Source organism: Corythoichthys intestinalis, chromosome 4 (genome assembly GCF_030265065.1).
Source record: "Corythoichthys intestinalis isolate RoL2023-P3 chromosome 4, ASM3026506v1, whole genome shotgun sequence".
Classification (NCBI taxonomy): Eukaryota; Metazoa; Chordata; class Actinopteri; order Syngnathiformes; family Syngnathidae; genus Corythoichthys; species Corythoichthys intestinalis.
Genome location: NC_080398.1, coordinates 8,882,738 through 8,906,413, shown reverse-complemented (window position 1 = coordinate 8,906,413; position 23,676 = coordinate 8,882,738). Strand labels below are relative to the sequence as shown.

At 38.9% G+C, this 23,676-nt stretch overlaps 1 protein-coding gene across 1 annotated transcript in view; it reads right to left on the bottom strand.

The window, feature by feature from the left end:
- efna3b (ephrin-A3b) overlaps window positions 1-20,635 on the bottom strand; it is a 125,777-nt gene extending 105,142 nt beyond the window's left edge. The window contains exons 1-2 of the mRNA XM_057834425.1: window positions 20,208-20,635; window positions 19,795-20,027 (exon numbers count right to left, since the gene is read on the bottom strand). Of these exons, the coding sequence (XP_057690408.1) occupies window positions 19,795-19,904 (110 nt within the window). The 5' untranslated portion in view covers window positions 19,905-20,027; window positions 20,208-20,635. The remainder of the gene's footprint in view (window positions 1-19,794; window positions 20,028-20,207) is intronic.
- Between the last annotated feature and the right edge of the window lie 3,041 nt (window positions 20,636-23,676).

Below are 23,676 nucleotides of genomic sequence, written 5' to 3'. Positions count from 1 at the left end.
ATATACACGTACAGTGGAAGTGTTTGTTCTCGAATTTGTGGTGGGGAGTAGCTATACATTGTACTGCAGTATATGGAATGTAAAATATGGCACACATAAAGAAAACATGTTAAGACAAATTCAATCCCTGATGGTCTGATATTATATTGTTTCCATTTTTTGCGTAATTTTAGTAATGAGGGGAAAAACTGGGGGGGAAAAAAACTCAAATTGTTTGAAAAATGTTGACATGTGAGAGGAAGTAAAATCAATTTAAAAAAAAAAAAAAAATCTGATTGCACAAGTATACACATCGGTATATCAGATTTTCAGTACTATTGAATATACCTGTCACCATTAATGGGCCTGTGATTAACCTAGAACAGGTTCAGATGTTCTTCCACGCCTTCCCTGTCTTTTTTTTTTTTTTTTTTGCTGGAAAAGCCTATTGTGCCAACACCAACTGCAATTTTAAACGGTTCATAATTCCTTCCACCATGTCACAACATCTCTCAAACACATGTGGGAAAATGTGTTGTGGTCCAGTGAAACCAAAGCTGAACATGATTATTTTCAACTCTGAGTTCCCACTGTGCTTGTGCGTGTGTTGCTGTTTGCTCTAGTTTATATGATCAGCGGGGGGAAAATACAATACAGTCCTTTGAGGGAGGTAACGACAGCGCTTGCCTATGTCCTATGTGTCTTTGTGCATGTATGGTGAATATAGTAGAAAATGGAAGAAAGGGTTGAGGAGAAGTATGCATATTTATGTGTGCAATACATGTTGGTAAAGTATGTGGGTGGTATGGTTGTGGCTGTGGGGTATTCAGACACACTCCTTCACGCACACACATAAATGTTTATGCTCATATTAGGGATGGGAGGCATTTTTGCCTGGCTGCATAACCATGTTTCACCGACACAACGCATTCTATTTCACAACATCTCCTCCCACATCTCCCCCTTGCCACTATCTTTACTTCCCTTTCTCCCGGGAAGTGACACAGAATTCTTTTGAACTGGGGTGCTTTCACTCCGCCAACCCCTACAACCCCCCCCGAATGCACATATATCTTTCAAGTGCACACACCCCACAACCTCACACTTCTACAGTGTGGAAAAGACAGCGCTCACCTACTGCAGGCCATGCTTGGACTTTAATTACGCACAACGAATAGAGAGACGGTAAATTCTCATTCATATGCCGTCGTACTACGGTGAAGGTTTGCACATTTCCACGCCTGGAAGCATGGGAGACCGCGTGGGTGTTTGCGCTTAGGCCAGCGAGTGTCCCTCCCTCACTTCCACAGCTGCTGATATTTACACAGGAAAGAAATCAAACCAAATGATACTACAAGGTGCACGGACACACATGGGCGCACACAGCTGGTGGTGCAGGTGGGGAGGGGTGGGTGGGCAGATGATGATTTATATCATGATATACTGTACATCTGTAGCAATGTGATTTGCATCCCAGGCAGTGTTGCATATCAATAGAATTGGGAAGCGTTTCATGGTGGTAATGTTATTTTGGTTCACTCACACAGTTATTCATTTCACAGGAGTAAGACCTCATTTATTCACAATCCATCTATGGCAAAATATATTATTTCAGTTTATACCGCAGCAATGTATATGAGCATGCTACATTATGGATTCTGACTGGATCATTTTTCTTTCCACCCATCAATCAAAGAAAAAAAAAAAATGAAGGTCAGAGCATAGATAATGTTGTTTTCTGACATTGCAGTTTTCACATCACATTGGTAAACAGTCAAGGGATAAATACAAAATTCTAAACATGAATCTCGAAACCTTTTAGCAATAAATGTGAACCACTTTCACAATCAATAAATCATCTAAAACTATTATACTCTGACAATGATGAACGACTACCAGAGAGCAGTTTTGAAAATGTTTCGCAGGAATTTTGTATTTGTAAGGTCAATTAATATTAACACTGTTGAATAGAATGAAGTGGTGTTTTATATGGGGAAATTATGGGATGCTAATCATTCACTTATTTAAGCTAAACATATTTACACAACGTCATCAAATTTCTAACATGACTTGCAAAATTACGCATCACACTGAAAACAAAACCAGCCAGTCAGCCACCTGTTGCTAGGCAGAATTTGTGTTCCCTTTTATGTTGAAACGCAAGTCTTGCTTACTGGGCTGCTTGAATGGGAATCTACAGAATGACTGACACTTATAAGCATTATTGGTTTATTGTACTTCCTCCTATAATGGATGATGGATGTTTAATGACTGAATTGCAGAAGGGGGGGCTAAAAGATTTGTAGGATATTAAATCTTTAGAGATGCCCTGATCACATTTTTTCCACCTGATGTCATGTCCCTAATTTTAATTTTATTTTTTTTTAATTATGTGTCACCACTGAATTACTGACACTTTCAAGGATGAAATTTGTAGTTCTATGGGCCACAGTTTGAGTCCCTTGACACACAAAAAGGGAAACTAGTGGTAGGAGAGAGAGTCTGCTTTCTGGAAACCATTTTTCGGACTATAAGTAGCAGTTTTTTTTCATAGTTTGGCTGGGGGTGCGACTTATACTCTGTGACACAGATGGTTTGGTAAACTTGTTAGCATGTTATTTATGCTATAGTTATCTGAATAACTCTTAAAATCTATGTTACGTTAACATACCAGGCACGTTTGCATTTCGTTGTTCATGCATCATGTAACATTATCGTACTGTACTGTACACTTATTCAGCATGTTGTCCTCTATTGTATTTTTATATTAAATTGCCTTTCAAGATGACATATCTGTTCTATGTGTTGGATGTTATCAAGTAAATTTCCCCCTAAAATGCGACTAATACTCCGGTGCGACATATATGTTTTTTTTCCCTCTTCATTGCACATTTTTGGGCTGGTGTGACTTATTGTCGGAAAAATGCGGTAAGTGCCCTTAAGCAAGGTACTGACATGACAGCCAAATACAAGAGAGACCTCTCACGCTAACATCCATATTTGCATGACTGCATTTGTTTAGTTCATCATAAAACTATGCAGCAAAGTGTGAGTTGATTTCCCCTTGAGGAATTATAATGAGTAGAAAAAAAGAGCTATCAACAAAAGCATCCATTAATTTGCTGTAACTTAATTTCCGCACTAACAAAAACTCACACGTGTGCAAATTCCAAAGTTTTACTGAAGTGCAGCTGGATTTATCGATTCCAAGATGGAAAGTCAGGAACCTTAATCCCTCATAAACAAGCAGGAAGGAACCAGTGAAATGCGCGAGCACATGCACCAACACAGTAGCGATGCTCTGAACGAATGAGAGACTGAAAGTCCCGCAATGATGCAAACGAGAGTGAGGAGGAAGCCATGCAGAGAACCCAATAGTAGGGCTGTAAAGGGAGGAAGAAGAGTCTGTGTGTGAGTGTGTGTAGGATGTAAGTCAATCTAACACTAACACAACCAGTCAGTGAGAGCAGAAGCAAAAGCACACGGAAACTGAGACAATGACATAGAATGCACGAGGGCCAAGATGATGTAAAATATTGTCTAAATGTTCTGTTTGCAATTACATACAACTTAAAAGTCACATGGTTGATGGCCATCAGAGCACCCATGCTACAAACATTTCAGGCCTGCCACCCGGGTTTAGGTATTTTTTTGACTTGTTCAAACCCTAATCTGAAACAAGGTCATAATTCAGTTAGCCATATACCCAATTTCCGCATAATTACCATTACCCGTTCAGCAAGGAAGAGGAAAAAAAAAAAGAAAGCTCAGACAGACACATTAACTCTGTGATGTGCGTCATTACTGAGATGAGAGCGGTTAAAAAGCTTTCAGCGTTGGCCTCTTTGTGACAGCTTAAATGGATAAAACCTCAATTAAAGACGTTGGCTTTCTCAGCGGGTGGAATCGGCATACTGTGTGTTTGTTGACTTGAGGACCTTAGTTGCCCTCATAATAAAGTGTCTCTACTGAATGTTCTTTTTTCTACTCTTACCGACTCCATTAGCCACTTAAAAACATATACGGTGGAAACGCAAATGCCCCAAAAGTTGTCCCATTTGAAATTCTATCACATTTTTCCAGAAAGCTTCAAAGCCACACAAAACCGTGAGTCTTTAGCTCAGTGGTTATCAAACATTTTCACAACAAGTACCACCTAACATTGAAATACAATTTATTAAACTAGTGTTCAATAATACAAGGCAGAGGTGTCACAACTGACTCAGTAAGATGCACTATTAGGAATTGTACCAAAAATATCAAGAATTTACAGCAAGTCTTGTGAGTATTGTTATACTGTCAGTCTACATGTGTAGCCCTACCCATTAACTTCATAATGTATTGATGGGTCACGGGGCGTGGGGCCGATTAGGGGGCCTATCTCCGTCAAAGCTGACTGAGTGGAAACACAGACAGAACTTTTTTTGTTGAAAATTCTTGCGAATAAATGCTTGACTTCTTTGTAGATATGGACGTAAAACAGTCTCGATTCTTGGTTAAAGGCAAAAAAAAAAACAAAAAAAACGTGCAGTCAGCATTTATTTTACGTAAATGTTGCAAACCATGATGCTAGTCAGTAAGCAAATTAGTGGCCGTCATATGTATATAAAGAGCTTTTTCCGTTGAAAATTATCGGGAATAAATGCTTAAATCCCTGAATTCTTCATAGATATGGACGTAAAACAGTCACCATTCTTGGTTAAAAGCAAATTTCAACGTACAGTTAGCATTTCTTTTCCGTAAATATTGCGAACTGTGATGCTAGTCACTAAGCAAATTAGCGGCCGCCATATGTAAACAAAGAGCTTTTTCCGTTGAAAATTATCGTGAATAAATGCTTAAATCTCTGAATTCTTTATAGATATGGACGTAAAACAGTCTCGATTCTTGGTTAAAAAGCACAAAAAAAAAAAAAACGGGCAATTAGCATTTCTTTTACGTAAATATTGCGAACTATGATGCTAGTCAGTAAGCAAATTAGCTGCCACCATAGGTAAACAAGGAGCTTTTTCCGTTGAAAATTCTTGTGAAAAATGCTTAAATTCTTGAATTCTTTATAGATATGGCCATAAAACAGTCTTGATTTTTGGTTAAAAGCAAAAAAAAAACAAAAAAAAACGTGCAGTTAGCATTTATTTTACGTAAATATTGCGAACTGCTATAAAGTCGATGCCCTACCATTTCTGTTGAAACTTTTTTTACATAATGGGTTATAGCTCTGCAACTCAAATGTGGTTAGCATACCGACTGTATCAACGTTTTATATTGTTTGTTAGGGTTAAGATGAATTGACTTTCAAGGCGGTTGTTTTAAAACAGAACAAGTTAATACGTTTTCTTTTATGTTTAGTCTCTACAATTTAACTGGGAGTGACACAGCTTGAAGCCTTCTTTTGAAGACTTGTTTACTATTTGCCAAACTGCTTCTTGTTATGAAATGAGTTGAATTTTGTTCACTGTCACCATTGTCTCGATTTTTCCTTACATGTCAGTTTATTGCTGCTTAGTATAATATGGCTAATGTGATAATGGGTTATATTGGAAAGAACATTCAATATTTATGCATAGACCCAACTCTCAGGCACACACAGTAAAAAATAATCTGCAGGTTTGCCAAGCACATCTATACACAGTAATCCCTCTCTACTTCGCGCTTCAAACTTCACGCCCTCAATCCATCGCATTTTTTTTCAATTTAAAAAAAAAAAAAAAAAAAGTACAGATAAGCTGTCCCGAGCCGATCGCGTAGTCTCACTCTCGCTCCCTCCCTTCCTCTCCCTGCTCTTTGTACGTCAGGCACTGCAGCACTGCACTGAAGTTGCTTATTAAAGTTAACAATGTTGACATATGTTTGTGTTTGATTTTGCCACAGTCACGAGCTTCAACAGCCCCGCATGTGTCAATCATCGTTTAACTTGTTAAACAGTTGCTGTGGCAACTCATTGTGTTTAATTGAGAGGTTTTGAGTAGACTCTCTCAATGAAGTGTTGTGAGTGCTGCGTTGGAACAGACAGACTCTGTCTGCGCATGCGTGGGCGGGGAGATAAGAAAGCACGCGCTGGAATGAATGTGTGTGTGTGTAGGAACGTTCGAGGCAGCTGGACGTGTTGCGTTCACGGCAATTAACGCCACAGGTTAAAAGTGATTCTAAGCAGTTCGTAATTTCCAAGTCACTCCAAGAGTCACAGCCAAGGGAGGTAATAGGAGCATTTAAAAAAGCCCAGCATTTTTCTACTACAGTACTTTATTCTTCTTTAAAATAATTTGGTGGGACTGTAACATGTTTACAACTTATAATAATTATTACATTTAAAGTACTTAAAAACCATTTTAAAATATATACAGTATATTTACTTTTTTTTAATTATACTTTGGGGGGAAAAAGTGAAAAAACATGTCTTATATGTATCTCTTTCCAATGCTAAAGCTTAAAGAATATGGGGTGCGCTACTTTGCGGTTTTTCACTTATCGCGGCGGGTTCTGCTCCCCATTAACTGCGAAAAACAAGTGATCACTGTATATTTATTACTTGTAAAGTTGTGTATATATAGTTTAATTACAGAGCAGATGTTTCTTATAAAAAATCCTTTAGATGGCTACAGTTGATTATTTATCCAGATTATTCATATTAGTTTCCCTTGGTAATTTTTATTTTGACCAGCATCTGACAGAGAGCAAATTTACAGACTGGACCACACCACATTAAGTGCCATTAGGTGGCACCTGTACCTGGGCAGGTGGGTCAAATGACTACATGTATATACCTCTAGAGAATGTGCTTTAATCGTTGTCGGTAGGCTTTATTAACATAAGCCCAGTTGTCTCTGTTATGACCAGGCTCAGCATAAGGCTGCAAACTGGAGAGGAGCTGCCATCATTAGCCTGCGTGCCGCAAACATGCCATATGCACAGCTGCTGTGTACAGAATCTCAAAGAGCACTGACTTGAAAGACAGGCCGCACACATATACGCATACATGTTATATACTTATACATGTATAAAACGAGCTTGTAAACAACACAGCTTTGTTATTAGCACCTAATTACGGCACTAAAACTCAGCATCGACTCAACAACAAGAGTGTGTGTGGGGGTGTGCACATGTGTGTGGTTTGCCTTTAGCCCTTTGCTGTGGGATTTGTTCTCTGTGGACAATTTGTTCAAATTTAACACATGGGTGGGGAAGATAAATTTCTCTTTCACCTCACGTTTCGGCTAAAACGTGGCAGATAACAAAGGGGAAGGGAGAGGTGGTCAGTCGTCAATTTAGCTGTCAGGGGAGAAAAAGTGGGTATTTACTGGCTTCAGGCCATGTGGTTTTAAATGACATGTATTTTGCATTTAGCATCACTGGTGACAGCGTCTAATAAAAGTGGCAATACCTCTTTTTAGTGGCATTTAAAAAACACAACTACACATCTTTGGTAGCAAGCGCTGCTTTTACTAAAACCATATCCACTCATAATCTCATTCCGGTACAACTGGTTTTACAACAGATATCTATGAAGAGACAATCTGAATAAATGTTTAATTAATTTAAATGACTTTACGCACAGAAAAAAACCAATGCTTCCTAAAATTAAACTTTAATGTGACGTACTGAATATACAAAAAAAATTTTTTTTACATATTTGTTTAATCCTTATGGCAGCTATAATTTATAAGTATAGCAAACTGCTTCCTCACAAGTTGTTTATATTTATATGTCAAGACCTATTCTTCTCTAAACCCAGGATCACCTGTAAAAGTAAAAATCTCCAAATCTCTGCTCACACCAAATCTCCGAAGTAAATTAAATGTCCTTTTTTTTTCTCCCTGTCTATCTACATTCACATTTTATAACTTTGTTGGAAAGTTTGCCGAAGGTCCGTTGCCCACAGTAAAGTCCATTAATGAATGCTTGGGTGGTTTCGGACTAAAGGTTCCCAGAGGTGCACACCAAAATCTTGAAGAACGTCTTCCCATAGGAGCTGTTATACTGAAGCCAACTTTCTCACTAAGATTTATGGAAAAAATTGCCAGGTTTGATCATATACCGCTGTCTGAAGTCCTCAAATCAGTCACTTGTTCTCAATTGTCATCCAATCAACTTGCAAATCCAGCTTTAATGGCCTTTACATTATTTAAACCTTCTGAGCCAACGTTTGAGTTCAAAGCAATCACAGTTAACATTGGACATCAATACTTCATTTTCACTGAAGTGCTTCTGATGAGTTTCTCATCAGCACAGGAGGAAATGAAACAGCCAATTAAGACAAAGTAGAGCTGGATTTTTATGGCTTTTCTTATTATGCGCATCAATTTGAGTGTTCTCCATGTAACTGTGTAATATAAGACTTGGTTAAGGTACATTTTTTTTAATGGAATGCAAGGCGGCTTGAGCTGGGATTGTGTGCAAGCTAGTATTGGCTGGACAAAACATATTTTAAAATATTTTTCTATAAATAGCAATTGGTTCACACTCAAAATGTGTTTTAAGTCGACTGCTTTTAATGTTTTTTTTAATTAACTTCAAATTCAAAATGAACAATAACATCTATTAAACATGGGATCGGTTTGTATTGATACTTGGTAGTATAGAAAATATTAACCACGCAACACGACAATTCTCTATTCTCTGGTCAAAATAACCTGACAGATAGGGGTGACTTGTAATTGTGTTCTTATTATATTTTTTTTCTTGCATGCCATTACAGTAAATGCTTTCCTAAGTGTGGGAAAATGTCATTTTGCAGTCAATGTAGCCTTAAATCCTTTCTTTTTCTAAACCTTTAATCCAGTTAGGGTCATGGAGGGGGCTGATTTAGGGAGAGTGGCAGGGCCCTGGGACTTATCACCTGTCAATCACGGGGGTGACATAAAGAGTAGCCTTTACACGGCACAAAACTAATCCTGAAAACAGTTTTACCATTCCAAATACTCTATTGTTGTTTATCGATCTATGCCAGGGGTCGGGAAGCTATGGCTCGCGTGCCAGATCTGGCTCTTTTGACGTCTGCATCTGGCTCGCAGACAAATCTTTAAAAAAAAAAGTTTCATTATACTCCTTTGCGCATTGCGCGAAACAGCGACGGTCACCGGTCATACGCTGGTGTTGTGCAGTAATGAGCAGATGTGACTTTTGCTGCATATGTTAAGTTTTTTAATGCTCCAACAACACTCCCACACTTCGCACAAGATATCATCAAATAGCAACCTAGATGTACTACGTTAGAGTCCCCCCAAGTCCCATGCCATTGACTGCGTAACCCCAGGGTGATCATGGGACACGTAGTCCATATACTACAACCGGCGACTAGAAAGCCGGTTCGCAGTAATTTTAGTGGGAAAGTGGTAAACATACATGTCGTTGTGTCTATCAATCTATTTATCTATCTATCAATCGCATAGGCAAAGCAGATGAGGCAGAAAAACTGTTCAAGTGGGATTGCCGTATTTTGCTGTCGAAAATAGCGACCTATGTGAGCGTATGCGTGAGATCAGGAAGTAAACTTTCCTCATTTTCAGTTTCATTTTCCGTGTTGTCATCTAATTTTAGGAACCCTTTTGAGAAGATGGCAAAAAGGAAAAAAAACTACGCGTATCGTACTTTTCAGCAGGACATAAGGACATAAATGCGGCACCGTTTTTTCTCTCTCTTTGGATGAGTCAACAGACGTAAGCTATTTATCGCAGTTCAGCGTGATTGCAAGGTTTTTACTATCAAAATGACAACAAGAGGGAGGATTTCTTCCAAGTCCTTCACTGAGTTCGGTAAAGAAAAAAAATCTACCGGTGGATAAACTTGTTTCGGTGTGCACTCATGGTGCTCCATGCATAGGTTTCTCAACGCCTGCATGAAGCTTAACCACACCAAGTATCAAACAGACTACAAAGCCATCAGCAAAACCATGCAGCACCAAAAATCGCATTAATGGTAAGAAATACTCATCATTGATTAGCAACAGCATAACGATGTTATTTAAAAAAAAACTGAGACTTATTGTACATTAAAAGTGTTGAAATTACACACAATGCACACATTACTTGTATTTTTAGTTTTAAACATATTGTATGGCGCTCACGGAATTACATTTAAAATATGTGGTGTTCATGGTTCTCTCAGCCAAAAAGGTTCCCGTCCCTTAATCTATGCCAGGGTTCACTAAATCCAGACCTCGGTGCCACTTTTCCTGTCGTGTTTTCCACGTTTCTCTCCCCTAACACACCTGAATCAAATGATTATGTCATCAGCAACCTCTCCAGCAGCCTGATAATGATCCTGATTATTTTGATTCAGGTGTGTTGGAGGAGGGAGACATGGGAAACACGACAGGAAAAGTGGCACCGAGGTCCGGATTTAGTGAACCCTGATCTATGCCAATGATGTAGGCTGACTGAGGATTGTTAGACGCTTTCCCATTAGCATCACATATCATCTTTAATTTAGTATACGTTTTTTGTGACATTTTTTTTTTTTTTTTGGCGGTATGCGCTGAGATGTTTCAAACAAATACATGGCTTGGCTAAATAAAGTGGTGACACAATAAAAGTTCATCTGTGACCCATTTTTGGCCCATACCCAAACTTTGGATAAGCCTCCATACAGCAATGAAATGACTTTCCTGTTTCTTTATAATTTGATGACAGAGAACAAATTTGAAACTGCTCTCTTTGGACGTAAATTTAGGAAGCTGAGACGATAATGACTTTCTTTCCCTCCTTTCCTCTACTTGCTTCCAAAAAGTAACAAAATGTATTTACTGCACACAGAGCAAAGAAGACCACTGTGTCTTATTATGCCAACAGCTCCCATCCATCACACAGGTGTGTTCCCTATTGTCTCTAATTAATGGCGCCCGGGTGCAAGTGTCTACGGCACTCCACGCAAAAAAAAAAAAAAAAAAAAAAAAAAACTTCCAACACTTTACTCCAACACGCAACTCACTAGCTTGCACGCTGCAAAGCCTTATTATTTTGACTAATGACCGGTCGCATGGCTGGATCTATATAACTGCTATGATGATCGCGGAGCTTGTGGGTACAGAGGAACTATCTGACATCTAGCAACAGTGCAAAAAGTCCATGATGGATGGGTTGTACATACTAATGCACGCGCAAAAACACAGACGCCATGAGATAGTGTGTGAGTAATAGTCTCCTTTGTGCACATATTCATAAATGTAAATGTTGTTGCGCTAAGTGGGGCTAGGAGACAGATTGTTTGCACCGCTGTCAGGAGGGCGCTTGATTGGCTTGTTTAATGTCTATGGTACATTTCTCTACAAACACACACATCAAGGCTACTGTGTTAAATAGAGAGTGTGAATGAATGAGTGCATTGGTGAAACATGATCTGCATTATTATGATCCTTTTGCTCTTTGCTATGAGTAAAGATAAAATCATTGTTCCACGGGAAAGGTTACATTAGTCAGCTAGCTCAGTACGTCCATCTTCTAACATTTGTCCTCATTGTGCTTGCCCAGCTGACTAGTTAAGAGGCAGAATACACACAGGACTGATCACCAGTTAGTCACAGGCAGAGGTGAATGAAATAGCCAAAATTAGTGCTCAAGTAAGGTTAGTTACATTAGAGCAATATGACACAACTAAAATTAAAAAAGACAGTCTAGAAAATAGTTACTCAGGGAAGAGGAAGTCCTTAGTAAAAAAAATAATAATAATACATAAGCCCTGAATAACTCATTGGTAACTTCTGATTTTCTTCATTTTTTTAATCGGCGCATGAATGTTAAAAAAGGTCTACATAAAATATGAAATTGAATAGTGCAGTTTTAAGATATTTACCTAACAACAGTAATAATTAAATTTGGGGTAAATAAAACAATATTATAAAATCTCTGAAGAAAGGCCAATGAATCACATTTCTGTGCCCGATTTTCATGAATTGAACAAGCGTCTTTTTTCATGCCAGTGTAAATCAAGACACACGTTTTGGAATTCGGTCGACTTGTCCAGGCCAAAAAACGTACAGGCGCACAAGCCCAATGCATTATGTACTTTGAGGCGAGATTCATGATGCCTTTCTAGCTGTGAGTCACAGGATTATGTTTGGTGCCACTTAAAAACTCTTCTTATGCATTGGATGACAAACACATTATGTATGGTCTTATGACTGGCTGACTCCATTTGATCAGAGTCAAAATGACACCAGTGGTTATGATGGATTGGTAAAATAGAGTAACAGTAGCCGAAGCAGAAGTCTCAGACTGACCAAAACATAAACATTGCACAACCAATAATACATACATAAGTACACATAAAAGTAGTAAGCAAAATGAAGCTCAATGTCAAGAGTAAAACGTATGTTGCATTAAAACAACTGGGAGATGTTCCAGCAGGGATTCTAAAGGAGATCTTGTACTCACCACCATACCAGGGAGTGGATACATAAATCGACAATACACAACAGAAGAAAACCTAATTATAAAAACACTACAGCATGTCATGGATATTCAGTTGTTTTAAGTCCTACTATTACTATTGGACACTGTCAATAAGTGTTGACAAACAGCCATTGCTATTCACAACTATGAATGATTTAATGTCTTCTAGAGTCATGCTGACAACATTTTTTTAGAAGAACAACTTGGAAATCTGTGTAACAAGTTACATATAACATACTGTGTCCACTTTATTGGCACCACTTCTGAGAATGGCATTTAAACCGAGTTATCCCAAACTCAGAATGCACACATGTAGCTGAATTTGGCAACGACGACACATTGTAGACAAGCGCTCATAGTCATTGCTCAATTTTTGAGTTGAGAATTGTGGATACAATGCCATTACAGCATGTAGTGTGACATATATGAAGACTGTTGATCTGGCATTTAAAACACATCATGACCCTGCCACAGAGTTTGATGGCGATTGTGTCACTCTGATTGGCATGAACTCTACTTTTACTAACAGTGCAGTTGCAGGCATGTGTCTGCAGAGGAAAACTCGTAAAATTGCACTTGTCTCCCCTGGTACTGCATGTCCACAATCAATCTCCTCAGCGATGTTCGCCATTTGACCGCTCCATGATACACGACACAGTTATGACACAATTTCTTTTAATCTGAGACAGTAACCATAGTGTTAAAATAAAACCAAAAAGTATAGTCAGAGCAGGGCATTAAAAGGCACCATGCTAATCAAAGTGTGTTACAAAGATGCGTATTTTTTATTACACTTGTGAACAAAAATTGAGATACGAGCACTGCAACGTGGCAGTGAAATCAGTTTAACTCACATCACCATCAGTAATAGTTTGGCAGATAGTGGGAAAAAAATCTTCAAAAAAGACCCTTTGAGCTGTTTAATTATTTACATTCTATTTAATTGTAATCACAAAATGTACAAAATAGATGAGTAATATAAATTACTATTTTATCTCATTAAAAAAAAATAAAATAAAATAAAATAAAATAAGATTATTTTAAATAGATGTGTTTTCAGTGTGTGACCTGGAACACATTCAACTATTATCGTATGATCCACACAAATGATTTCAAAAAGTTGGTCTTCATACAAGATGAAACTCATAGCGATTGTGCATGTGTGAAGTTACTCTGTACAAACACGAAAACAAAAAATTCATTCCCAACACTGCCAAATTAAGAGATATTACCAAGTAGCAGTTATGCAAATTGGAAAGCTGCTACATTATTAGATCCCACACTCATAAACACAGGATGCACACACCCATTCACACTGGTGGCTAATTGCCAGGTGGTGGAAGATAATGTGCGATTTAATGGACTGATGGATTTGTTTTTGTTTCTGTCACCCACCACTGAACAGCAACATCTGTAACAGCCAACAACCAACTTACACACATATGCCGGCGCACACAATCCATAATACACATTGTGCCTAGGGACAAAGGCGGCGAGTGAATGATAGGCTGTGTGCAAAAGCAGGAAATGTAGCATATTGCCGGACGTGAATACGAGTAGTATCTATTTATGAAGCTACTAATCCTCAGTAACAGTCTGTCTCATGAGGTTGATGAGAAAGCTCAGAGGGGGTCAGAATGCGGATGAGGAGCCTGCAGCTTCTACAGTGTGTTTACCGCACCAACTGACAGCTACACTGCAGTTTATTATTGGCCTTGGAAACCTCCACGCCGCACCGCCAAGTGAGAGAAACTCTGGAGAGTCCACAGCGCCAGCGGCTAGACGCACGCACGCCAACAACAACCTTTACAACAAGTGGGTGGTGCACTGTCGAGAGCACATATACGAAAACTACTTGTGCTGCTGAAAGGGGAGTTGAAGTAGGAGTATGAAAGAATAGATTAGACAGTTACACAGCACTTTCATGGCCACCCTCAATGTTTACTGTACATTGTCCCTGCGCTGCACGAGACGCAAAAAAAGAAAAGATCAGGGATGAGGTAGGTCCACAGAGACGCAGTGTTCTTTAATTAAGCGCAGTCGTTTACTGAAAGACGCACACCAAAGGAGGCTACGCCACTGGGAAGAAGATGGCAGAGAGTGCAGGAATCAGGAGGGTCAGGTTACAGATTAAGCTGCTCGCTGATAGCCTTTGTCTGTGAGCCAAGTCATACACGCAGCAAAGAAAGACACCTAATTACATCGAACTAACTCTGATAAGCCCTTTTCAAGTCTCTCACTATAAAATCTTCCAGAGTGTTAACTATTCCTGCAAGAATTAAATTAGCGTTAAAAGGCATTCGAGGCCACTCCACTTGGAGGTATCTATAAAATATGCAGGGTGGTTCTCTGACATTTGATTAACTTTGTTTGGGCGCAAAAGCAATCAATGATGATATTTTGTATAGTAACCCCTAGCCAAGCCAAGCTCCATTTCTTAGGTCCTTACACTACAATATGGTAATTTTGGAGGCGTATGGTGCCTCTTAAGGGGACCGCATGGATTAAAAACATACAGTAATGCCTATATATGCAGATACCCTGACTTGTGAGTCAGTCAAAATAGAAGCAGTTGTTCAGTGCCTAATATTATTGTGGCTTATTAAGGAACGAGGAGTTTCTGTGAATACCCATATGACTGCATTTTACTGCCCCATGTTGGCTGCGGCATGCACACTAGAAGGAGCAGCACAATGTCTGTTGAAATGAAACAAAATGTGTGACAAAAATAGGTTTAATTCTTTTACGTTCTAATTAATTCTTGTAATTACTGAATGATTTAACAAAATACTCACTCAACTGAGAGGGTCCGTACTCCCAGCGGAAATAAGATTGCATGTCTATCGCCGTGAATGTCATGGGTTAATAATTACAAGGGATGTACCAATAATGTAAAAAAACAGCAATGATCAGTCTAATGTAATTGTGGCTGCCAAAATCATGATCACAATAAAAAAGTATTAATTGTGCAGCCCTTTTTTGTTTTTGTTATATTTTTGTTTTATTTTTATTTATTTATTTTTATTCTATTTGTGATTAAATGCGATCTTTTGTCTTGGTTTTTACGTTGTATTGATTTAAATGTGATTTTTATGATCTTCATGTGATGTAAAGCACTTTGAATTGCCTTGTGTTGAATTGTGCTATATAAATAAATTTGCCTTGCCTTGCCTTTTAAATTTTTCACTCAAGAAAATGTCCAGTATGGACGACAATTATACTACAGGGTTTGGTTCCCCAAAATGAATAATGTATATATTTTAAGTTTTCCAGAGGGTAAATTCTCCAAACCAGTATATAGCAACAGCACATCACAACATTGACATACACCTTCCGGGTAGGACTTTTGCCAGTATTACATGATTGGAGATTTTTTTAACGACACGGATGTCAACACTTTTATGTGACCTACAATTATGCACTGCAACTTGATTTAATAAATGATTGAAAAAAAGAAAGAAAAAAAACATTTTAGTCAGTAGTGCTTAATTTTTTAGTGACTCACGGAAATGTGTCTATCCCAAATATGAAAATAAATGCATATCGCTGTGAGTCTCTGCTTATAAGAAGTAGATGATCATTTTAAAAAATGTAATCTACATCTAAGAGATCATCTTCATCTAAAAGATTATGTGCTTTCCTAGATTGTTCTGTTTTGTTTAGCAAAAAGACTCCATGTGTGAATGATTGCATCTCTGAAACTGAGGTAATCAGAACTCAAGTTAGTTTCATTCTTGGTGAATATAAGAGGCATCAATCTGGGGATTGAGGGTTTATTTTCTTTAGCAGACAACAGACTCAGTTATTAACTGTGAGACGGAATTACTAAAGTAAAGGCCATTTCCATTATCCAAATTCCGAAACTTCCTGTTGTAAAACTAAAATGGCTGGCTGGTAAGACGGCCACTAAACTCTTGATTCTTTTCCAGCGGAGTTTTCATATTGTTTACATCTTTAATAAGCGCACTCATAAAAACTGACAGAGGCAGTTCATCTCTCTGTCTTAGGGGCCCAATAAAAACACAGAGGAGGTAAAAACAAACAGAAATACACAACTGAATATGAAAGACGGGACATGTTCCTCACAAAGGCAGATGGAAGAAGATAATTTCTGTATCTACTTTTGTATTCTCTGTGACCTTGCCAAGAGAACTTCAGTATCTGTTGCAGTGTCAAATTTTACCTTTTGTTTCTTACGATAAGAAAATGTATTTAGTGAGTATGTAACTCAAGAGGTTGAAGTAGGAACAAAAAAAAAGCAGACTAAAATGAGCAGCTGAATCATTTAAATGGAGAAGGGGATAAGGGACGAGAGGATTAGCGGGGCAACAAAAAGGACAACGGAGTGAGTGTAGACATGGGCAGAAGGATTTAAGATGGGGAGAGTGAAGAAGAGTAGAGATTGAACAGTGACACCACTACAACACAATGGGGTCAACATGAAGAAGCGTCCTAATTGAACCAGATAGAGATGATGCTGAAAGAGACTTTTGCGGAACGTTCTGTTCCTGCATGGGCGAGCATGGCTGATGCTGAAGGAAAGAATATGGAAAAGACTAAAGCATGTGTGCAAGTGAAATGGTCCAGAACAGGGACATTAATGGTCTGTTTTAAAAAAATAAAGAGCAATTCCAGTACAACAACAAAAAAACTACAAATGAATGGTGGTAGAGAACTGCTATACTGTATGTCATACGAGACAACTTCTGGATTTTCTCAGGCATTCCAAATAAATGAAGTCTCTATCACTGTGGTTCTTAACTTTGCTAAAAGTTCCGAATACTACAAGTTTCACATGTGCATTCACCGTAACCTTCGGAATTTAATAAAAAAGCAATTTTTTTTTTTTTTAAATGCCAAAACTGATATATCGAAGCAAGCATATTAATATCTAAGTGAATTCCGGTTCATATTTCTTCAAATTCCAAATTTGCTGCAAATAATTGTTCTTTTTGCTGTTGATGCTGTTTTTACATTGGAAAATGAAATTAAACTCATTTCATTTCACACATTGTTAATTTTTTTGTTTTAATGTCTACATTTTCATTTTATTGTCAAATCGCTGCATCACATACTATTTTCACGGCGCAAAATGTGACACAAATGTTTTTTGGGTTTTTTTACTATATGCATAGCCCATGCTGCCAGTCTGTCTGTTGTACTTCTTCATACCAAGTGAGAGTCAACCTTTCACTGAGTAAACCAGTCCAAAACATAGTCTAAAACAGCACTTGCATTTAGTCAGTGGATGAAAATAGGCCCTGTGTTTCTTAATCTTCTCCTAACCTCAAAGACTTATTCACTGAACCACTGGGGTTCTATCAAACCCAGGTTAAAGCAACACTTAATAACTTTCTGTTTTCAGTGGGTTTGGCAATGTTAGTGGACAAAAGCGGAAATATTTTGCCTAATGGCAGACCACAATTCCCATGAGGACCTGTGCAAGTGTCGTAAAGTCCTGATCTCCCGATCGCCTGCAGTTGGACTGAACTACATTACCTTTCCACTGGCTGTGCGAAGGATGAATAGCGGTGAGGTAATGAATCTAATTGTGCCTAAACAATATCATATTACAATGTAACGAATGGGGAAAGGGGTATGTCATAAAGCAGGAAGCAGATTTGAAGTTTTTTGTGTGGCAGATCACCGACGATACTCGTCGAAGTTGTTTAGTGCCAGTAAAAGTCATACAGACCCTCTAGGGCCATAGCAGAGGTGTCATTTGTAAATCACTGTTAAATCACAAAAGGTAAGAATACGTTTAATGAAGGTTTAAAAGGTTTATTTTCACAAATTATATTCTAGTGAATCTGGAAGCAGGGTTGTGTGTGTGTGTGTGTGTGTGTGTGTGTGTGTGTGTGTGTGTGTGTGTGTGTGTGTGTGTGTGTGTGTGCGTGTGCGTGTGCGTGTGCGTGTGCGTGTGCGTGTGTGTGTGTGTGTGTGTATCACTATTCTAAGGGTTCTAATTGTGAATAAATATTCTCCCGTGCTTGCTTGGGTTTTCTCTTGGTAGTCCCATAATTCCAAAAACAAAGACTATATACAGAAGATGGATGGATGGATGGATGGATGGATGGATGGATGGATGGATGGATGGATGGATGGATGGATGGATGGATGGATGGATGGATGGATGGATGGATGGATGGATGGATGGATGGATGGATGGATGGATGGATGGATGGATGGATGGATGGATGGATGGATGGATGGATGGATGGATAGATGGATAAACCCATCCAATGATGGGTTAGTCATGGGTTTAGATGGACTGACAGATGGGTTAATACAACATAACAAGATAACATAAAACATATTCCATTAAACCGTACAAATTTGAACCATGTGACAATATTCTGCAGCTTAGTACGCATCACAGGGTGAACTGCTTTTTCATTGGATATTTGTGGCACCTCACTTAAAATAAGGACCAGTGTCAAACAAGGCATGTGAAAGAAGAAAAGTACACCCATCAGTTGTGTTTTACCGTTTAAAGAGGGAGTTGTTTTTGTCATCATGATTAAAACACTAATCATGAGTTGACAGTAGTACAAAAGAGGCAAAAAAAAAAACCTCTTGTGCTTCTAATTTGATATCAAAGAAACCACACACCCAAAGAAAACCAACCAATCAGAGACAGAGGCATGACTGATGAGGTGTCAATCACTTGTGCACTTCTCTGCACAGTCATAGCGGGCACACCCCTATGACCTCGCAAAAAAAAAAACCAAAGATCAGACCACTAACGTGGTGGTAAAACTCCAAAAACAAATAAGGTAATTTACTGGGGTAGCAAAGTAACGGGTCAGCGTGAAGTCATGAATATTTGAAAAAAAAAAAAAAATGTAAATCTTTTTTTTTAACTTTATTTTGCATTTAGAGATTGTATCAATCCTTCAATCAAATCGGGGGGAAAAATGACGTGTTTTTTTTGTTTGTTTTTGTTTTTGTTTAAGAATTGCTAAATTCCCTTTAACTTCGTTTTGCCCAAATTAGAATTTAAAAATATCCCAATAGAATTTAAAAGGTTTAGTCTTTTCACTTGTTTGACAGCTTATGTAGAATTTTTACTTAACATTCCTATACAGTTAGTAAACATTCCGAGTTTAACACTTCTATTTCTACTTTGTACAATTTCTGATGGACTAAAATGATTCCTAAGAACATGTTTTTTAAGCCATAACGGTTCCTCTGTATATTTTGTGGACCGTGTTTCAAATAAAAATGGAATTCACATACACTTAAAATATCTGCAGCGGACGCAATGGATGAATAACTATGAATCCAAAGTATCCCACGGGATACAATAAAGCAGTAAGAGCGGGCAGAAAACCAGCACATTTCTCCTTTCTAACAGGATAACAATAAATAACCCTCTCTTCCACACACACCCGCGCACGCACAAACCGCAGAAGGCAAAAGGTCTTACTGGATGTTGGAGCTGTTCCAGTAAATGGAATGCCTGCTGAGGGACCCCTGGAGCGGGCTGGCCCAGGTGAGAGTCGTTAGCACCCAGAGAGACAGCGGTACCAGAGCCATGCTCTCGGTTCCACCCTCTCGTCGGTGTCTTGGTACACTCTCTCACTCTCTTTCTTTCTTTCTTTCTTTCTTTCAATGCCTTCAGCCCACCAAAGATTGCGACTCAAACATCCCAGCTAAAGCCTGTTAGATAGGAAAGAGCGCAAAACAATAAATTAATTGGCTGACAAAGGACTATGAGCTTAATAAATGTTGTCATAAATAAATAAAAAGTCTATTGTGACGCCCAGTGACCCACACGCACTCATTACACCCTCGTCCACTGTAGTGGCAATGTTGAATTTAAAAAGCTGCTCCACTCACCGGGAACTGCTGCTGCTGTGTCTGCCAGAGGAGCGCAGGTGGCCGGGGACGCTCAACTAGGGAGGTCGGTCTTCCTCGGGGCATGGAACACTCCAGTAAACAAGGCAAAAGAGTTCATGTGGAAAACAGGCACTGTTGATAAAATTATATAAAAACGAAAGTCCACGTCAATCAAGTTTTTTTTTTAAGTGATGCTGTTTCTCTCCTATCAATCAGAAGCAGCATAACTATTCATCCTAGCCTCAATCCGACAAGCATCGCTCCCTCCGCTGAGCCCGCCTGCCTCCAGCTCCTCTCTTCCGCGCGTCTCCCTCCTTTTTGGCAGCCAGCGCTCGTCCACTTCTTCGGCTCCGCCCACCGCCGTTGACGTCACAGGCGCAGTCCTCCAACGTGGTGGCGCAAGCACATCGGGAATCGCCTGGCTGCCACTTCCAAGTTCTTGTCAGCCACTCCACCCATCATCTGCCAGATACGTCTGACTGCAGCCAGGGGACACATCTGGAGCCCATTTCTCAATATGGGTACGCCCCCTACTACTATGCACACACAAGCTTTTACAAGCACACCAATGCTTAGGTTAAGATGAAAACACCTTAACTCACACATACTGAAAACATACCGTAATTTTGGGAGTATAAACCGCTACTTTATTCCTTCATTCTGAATCCTGCAGCTTATAGTCCAGTACGATTTAAATGCTGATTTTTTGGGGGGTTAATAAGTAACACTTTATTTGACAGTGGCGTCATAAGACAGTCATAAGTCAATAATTACAGATAATTATGAAAAGAAAAGACAGATAATTATGAAATGACACTATCACAGGCATTACTGAATGTGTATTTCATTAAGTGTCATCCAGCTAGTTATGACACAAACTCCATTTATGTCCAGCCTGGATCTTTTACATCCATTCAAAAGTGAGATAATTTGCTGGTTAACACTAAAAGACTGTCAACCCGAGGTCGTTGGCAATCTTACAAATAGTGACGTATGCCCTTACAAATTGGTGACTAATCATACAATGTTGTATTTAGCGTGCAATATCAAACTAATATAAAACTCAATTTTTTAAATAATGTGGATTTATTAGTAATATTGTAACATATAGCCAGGTGCAAACAAAGAACAATCAATATCTTCAGCTACATCATGATTACTGAAATTTAACAATGACTTTTGTTACAATTGTATGTAGCACTTTTGGCAATTTCTATCATGTCTTTTGATGGCTGCACTTCATGGCACTTCAGCTCACAATGCAGTTTGACTTAAAGGTACGTAGTTCGTTAGTGTGTCCAATTATACATTAAAAAGACCAATTGATAAAATTAACTTGCCGATGCAATCTTTGAGTCAGGGAACATTTCTTTTGCTAGTTCTGAGAAGTGATCAGCAGTAGTTGGAGGCAAATTGTGTTAGGCAAAAAAATTGGCAGAATAAAATTTTCGCTTTCGTCCCTTTTCATTCTGCAGACTTCATCTTTATGACCAGTGTTGTTAATCTTACTTTTAAAAAGTAATAAATTACAGTTACAAATTACTTCTCCCCAAAAGTAATTGAGTTAGTAACTCAGTTACCTGAATGTAACAGTAATTAGTTACTTGGCAAAGTAACTGGTGTTACCTTTCTTTTTTTTTTTTCCATTTTTTCAAAAAAAACAAAAAACATAGTAACCTTTACTTTCGACGTGTGAAAGTTTTAAAACTGTTTCATCATTTAAAGATAAATTCAAGTCAATATTTTGCGGATTTAGCATTATTTTTGATAAAAAGTTGCTTAGGTTCGCTAGGAAGGTTGACTACAACAGAGCCTTTCTGAGACGTCAACTGCTTTAAAATGGCGACTGTTTATTAACGCCGCCGAGTCTGTCATTTCGCATGTAGTTCTATATCAGGGGTGGGCAAACTATTCCACAAAGGGCCGTAGTGGGTGCGGGTTTTTGTTCATACCCATCATGAGGACAGCCTTTCACCAATCTGGTTTCTTACAAGTGCAATCAGTTGATTGCCGTCAGGTGCTTCTTGTTTCCACTGAAACCTCATTGGTTAAACTGTCTGTGCTGAATCAGTTGGAACAAAGACCAGGACCCACTGCGGCCCTCGAGGACCGGTTTGCCCACCCCTGTTCTATATGCATGTGATACGTATCTAGGCGTAGATTGTAGGCTGTCGGCTACAGTCAGGAAATATTGGAGCCACCTTGCCTAGCATCGCGTTTGCTACAGCGTCACAACAAACAGTTTTCTCTCTCCGTGTCTCTGACTTTTCTCACGCCATTCAACCAACGTAGTAACGCATAGTAACGCACAATGTCTTGTTGCCGAAACAGTGACCAAATCCGAACGGAGAAAAAAAATCGTTATGCACGAAAAACGTACAGATTTTGAACGTACGGCGTAAAGATTTAATAATCAGTGCTCACTTGTACAAACTACACCGAAACCGTACAACTTGACAGGTATGGTCTTATGGCGCCACTGTCAAATAAAATGTTAGCAAATACCATAACTAGCAATTAATGACACAACTGGAACAGTAACTGGAGAAATTATTAGCACAGAACATGAATTTTGATTATTATTTGCATCTATAGCGCTGCAATGCATGCCAGGAGGCATGTTGGACAACAACAATGTCAATAATAGGTGGCAGCAGCGGTTGACTGTCTCCCCCAAGGGAGCAGTGATGTCTAAATCAAGATTCTTGAAGCAATGAAGCTTCGTTTGATGCCGCTGTCAAATGAAGTGTTACCGGTTGATGTCTTTTTGGTGTGAATATCCCATAATACAGTGAGGACAGCTGCGGCTTATAGTGCAGTGCGGCTTATCTATGAACAAATGCCGTTTTCGTGCCAAATTTGGTGGGTGGCTGCTTATAGTCAGGTGCGCCTTATAGTGTGAAAATTACGGTACACGTTTTAAAGGGATCCAAAGATACAAAGACTTGCAGTTCTTAACAGATAAATGGTATTATGAGATAAAATAATTTGCTATTGAAAACCCCTCTTCATGTTTTCGTTTTTATACAATTTGTAAAATTAGTTTAACCAGTAGGTCGCCATTGTTGTTGACGTCGCAGGGCGGTGACATCACATGGTTACGCTGTCGGGCTTCCAGAGTATATTGACATAAACATGTCATCTGTTCAACCTTTTTCAATTTATACTCGAAAGCAACATTAATGAGCATGACTGCACTGTCGAGCAGCAAAAGCAAAATGAACAGGAAAGACGGGATGAGACGAGACGAGAGTTGGAAAAAAAAAGGTATTCTGCCAAAATGTGCTACACTGGTGAAACGTCCTACAAGAGGCGAATTTGACACCCAAAGTACTTCAGTGCACTTTCAGCTTGTTTTGTTTGGATGCATACAGACAGAACATACTACTGTCGAGCAGCAAAAGGAAAATGAACAGGAAAGACGGGATGAGACGAGACAAGAGTAGGAAAAAGGTATTCTGCCAAAATG